The 4,136-nt window shown below is 62.0% G+C and overlaps 1 protein-coding gene across 1 annotated transcript; it reads left to right on the forward strand.

The window, feature by feature from the left end:
• Positions 1 to 773: 773 nt before the first annotated feature.
• On the forward strand, positions 774 to 4,076 carry LOC114200571 (spermatogenesis-associated protein 21-like; the record flags this gene model as incomplete). The annotated part of the gene is given in 9 exon segments (XM_088027100.1): positions 774 to 832; positions 1,060 to 1,284; positions 1,395 to 1,444; positions 2,212 to 2,355; positions 2,722 to 2,793; positions 2,877 to 2,997; positions 3,178 to 3,356; positions 3,473 to 3,631; positions 3,949 to 4,076. Coding segments are annotated over 9 exon segments (1,137 nt in total), but the record flags the coding sequence as incomplete, so codon positions are not given.
• Between the last annotated feature and the right edge of the window lie 60 nt (positions 4,077 to 4,136).

A 4,136-nucleotide genomic window follows, 5' to 3' on the forward strand; every position in this document is an offset into this window, starting at 1 on the left:
CTCGCAGCAAAGGAGGGAAGGGAGTTCGGAATGTGGGAAGAACACGGGCGGGGAAAAGGGAAGCCGGGGAGAAAGGGAGGCGAGAGGCAGAGCCATCGCTTGGGCCCTGGTCAGCTTCCAGACCCACCAGCACCAAGGCTCCCCGTCAGGTGAAAGCCCAGCCTTGCAGGTCCTCAGGAGCCTGCCCTGCCTTGAGAGGGGGCCGAGGAGGGAAGTGCCCAGGGCCTAGGAGGGTGGGATTAGGAAGGGGTGAACACTTGGGAATGGGCCAGGGCCGGGGGCGTGGGGGGGGGGGCTGGCAGAGGGAAATGGAGGACAGAAGACTGGAAAGAGGAAGGAGGAGATGCAGAGGTGAGTATCTGGGGAGGCGCTGGGGTGTCGGGATGCATCTTCCTGGAGTATTTTGTGAACTGTGGTTTGCAAGTTTGCATGGTTTGGAAGAGGAGATCCTTCCCTCCCAGGGGACCTGGGGGAAGGCGGGGGGGGGGGCGGCCACAGCCCCACCTTGGGCTGGACCCCTCCTTCCCACGCCCTGACTTCGGGACTCCAAGACCTGCTTCTCCCTGGGCCTCTGCCAGCCTGTGTGAGCCTCTGGAGTGGAGTCACACATTCGGATGCCTTAAGGGGAGCAGAAACTCAAAAGAGTAAAGCCGCAGGTCCCCCCCCGCCCCCCACAAAGAGAAGTAGGCCTGTGGTGAGGGACAGAGTGCCCCCCTGCCAAAAGCTGCTAAAGTCCACCCCAAAGCCAGCCTCAGAGCCTGTGACTCTGCCTTTCAGGCAGCCGAAGGCAGAAGACCAAGAGATCCCCATCGTCGGCACAGGGGATGTTCAGGTAACCAGGGCTAGTGAAGGGTCTGCTGGGACAAGCTACTGCCCGCAGAATCCCCTGGATTGGGGACCATACGTGCAGGCTGGTGGGGGGGTCCTGGGAGAAGGTAGAGCTGAGCCTGTTCCTCCACAGGGCCTGGTCTCAGCCTCCCCGCCCCCCACCCTCACCCTGGAGAGTCTGAGCACTCTGCTGGGCGGGGCCCCCAGCCCTGTCTTCTCCCTGCCTCCAAGGCCTCCACCGCAGCCTGGAAGACTGCCCACACAGGACCCAGGAGAGCAGCGGTGCTGCCAGATGCAGAAGGGGAGGCCTCAGCAGCCCACTGCCCCGCTGACCCAGAGGGAGCCAGCATCCGTCAAGGCCGTAGGAGCTGAGCAGGGCTCCCGCAGGCCCAGGGAGTTCAAGCGCCTTGCAGCTGCCAGCTCAGTGCAGTCAGGCTCCGGGTCTCAGAGGTAAGGGCAGGAACAAGAGACCAGGCCTGAGGTGCGGGGTTTGGGGTAAGGCCTGCCTGGCCCTGGCATCTCTGTGCAGCAGGTGCAAAGTCCTTTCCACCCTTTTCCTCCTGAAGCAGCTCTGCGGACGAGAACCTGCTGCCCCTGACAGCCCGGCTGCTGGCGGGTGAGGGCCCTGGGCTGGGAGCGGGGGAGGAGGAGAGGACCAGCACGGGGCCACCTCCCCAGAGACTGGGATCATTGTGAGAAGTTGGTGATCATATTGTAACTGTCCCCAATGCCAGTCTAACTGGCTAATCTTTACAGTTCCAGGGCTCACTAATATGTGCGCATGCGTGTGTGTGTGTGTGTGTGTGTGTGTGTGTGTGTGTGTGAGAGAGAGAGATGGATGGATGGTTGGATGGATGGATGGATGGACAGAACACGTGAAAGATGAAAGAGGAAGGGAGGAAGGAAATTGGGAGGGAGGATGGGGAAAAATAATCTGAGTTCCCCAACCCCCCTGGAATCTGGGGCTGTGGGGTCTATATTTGAGGGCCCCAAAGCCACGGTACCCCTGGCAGGGGCCCCTCAAAGCAGCCATTTCACTCACCACCAGTAATCTTCAGGGCCTGCTCCCCACCAGGTGCCAGCAGGGCTCCGGGAGCCTCAGAGCACTGCAGCTCCAGAGCCCAGCACTGCTCAGTCTACTGATGGTGGGACCTTGGACATGAAGTGTTGAATGTCTTTTCATACAAACATGTCCAAACATGAAACCTGAATGGGGACTTGACAAGTGCCAATACACGGTAGTCACTGGTGTTCTTTCAATGCTATAATGCCGCAGCAGTGGGAGTCACCCAAGTCTTCAGGACCGTTCTGAGCTAGAGTGGGCGGACCTCCGGGCCCCTGTGTGTGGTTCACCTTGCTGCCTGCCTCCCTCCCTGCCCGCAGCCTTCCAGGAGATCTTCAAACTGTTCAGCTCCAGCCCGACAGGCACTGTGGACATGTGCAGCATGAAAGCCGCCCTGCGCAATGTGGGCATCCAGCTGAGCCCACAGGAGATGTGTGAGGCTCTGCAGCAGGCCGACTTGGATGGTGGGTGCCCCCATCCCTGGCCTCTTGTCCTCCCTCACTTCTAGCCCCAGACGATGTCTCCTTTGCCCACAGAATCCCCGGCCTGGTCCCATTTTAAAGTTCCCTCTTCCAGGAAGCCTGCTCTGATCAACACACCTATCCCATAACCCCTAAACATTTCTGCTGTGTTAATCCTCACCCTGATTTGGGGATCCCCGAGGGCAAGGGCTATTTCTCCCCCATTCCACTGGGGTTGACATTTGGCTGGAGGTGGGACTGGATTCTCTAATGTCTGGAAGGAGATGCAAATACACCCCTAAAGCATATGCAGGGTGGGCCTTCTGCAGGGGAGGCCCCCACAGCACCCCTTCCTCTCTCTCTTCCCAGGTGACGGAACTGTAAGCTTCAAAGACTTCCTGGGTGTCCTTACTGACAGCCACCGCCTGGCTCAGTGCCTGGGTGAGGGGCAAGGCTGGCGGGGTGGGAACGGCCAGGACTGAGGGAGGCTCCTCCTCACACTCCCCCATGATCTCTGCTCCCAGGCCAGGTGAGGAACAGCCGGTCCTGTGACCCCCAGGGCCTGCAAACCCTGTTCTTAGAGATGCTGTTCAAGCTGATGAGCCAAGGCTTCTTGTCCCACAAGGTGGTGCAGGAAGTGATGAGGTAGGCCCATGTCCCCAGTTTCAGGACCCAGGATGGGGGAGCAGATGCTGCCCTGTGCAGGGGTCCCCTGAGGGAGATGGGATCCCTGAATTCTGGGGCAGTTTCCTGTGGCTTCCTGTCCTGTGAGATGGAGAGGACTGGCGGTGTCTGATGAGGCCGCCCCCCACCTGTCCCCTCAAGCTACTACACCAAGAAGCAGCGGGCTCTGCGGCTGAACCCCGGCTGGAGGGGCCGGTCCCGCGGCCACAGTGACACCGTGCGCACTCACGCCGGCCTCACCTTCTTCTGCCAGGCCGCGCGCCTCAGCGGCCTCTCCAGCGCCGAGCTGGAGCGCTCGCTGCACAGACTGCACAAAGCGGGTGCGCCCCGGGCCAAGCGGGGACCCGCCGGAGGGGGCGGACCCTCCCTGGGGACCTGCTGTCAGGACTAGCCTCTCCTTTTCCTCCCCTCCCCACCCCCGGCTTCCCCGGGCCAGGTGCGCACAGCCCCTACTCTCAGATACCTAACTTGGCCGGGCGGACACCCGCAGAAGACCGGATGCGGCCCCGAGCCCCGCGCCCCGACGTCCGACTTCCCAAGTCCTGCCACTCCAGCCGCCACAAGCTCGCGCCCACGCGGAGGTCTCTCAGCCCGGGTGAGAGCGGAGGGAGAGGGCGGGGCTGGGGGCGGGGCTGGGGGCGGGGCTGGGGGCGGGGCAGACGGGGAGGGACCGGCGAAGAGCGGGAGCCGGACTCCAGGAAACCGGGAGGGAGGACGGCGAAGTAGTCTGGGATCATGCAGGGGCTTGACCAAGGCTAGGACGGAGCCTAAGAAAAAGGGGCAGGGTACCCAGACAGGAGGCGGAAATGGGGCGGGGCGGGTAGAAAGGAGGACTGAGGTGGGGCCAATCCAGAGTCTCTAAAGGGGAGCTGCCAGCTTGATCCTCCGCACGCCCCCTCTGCCCTCCCACAGAGTTCGTGGGCCAGCCACTAGACTATCTGCGCCCCGCGAAGATGACTCCCTCCCCCCCAACTCTAGTGCAGAAGCAGCCCTTCTCCCCTTCGCCAGCCTGTTTGCAGAAACCTGCTATGAAAAAGTAAAGCGTTTGCGGAGCAAAACAGGCTGCGTGTGGTGGGGCGGGCACAGAGCGGACGCGGATC

Source organism: Eumetopias jubatus, unplaced genomic scaffold (genome assembly GCF_037043125.1).
Source record: "Eumetopias jubatus isolate StellerSeaLion01/CBP00866 unplaced genomic scaffold, mEumJub1_p1.0 scaffold_10, whole genome shotgun sequence".
Taxonomy (NCBI): domain Eukaryota; kingdom Metazoa; phylum Chordata; class Mammalia; order Carnivora; family Otariidae; genus Eumetopias; species Eumetopias jubatus.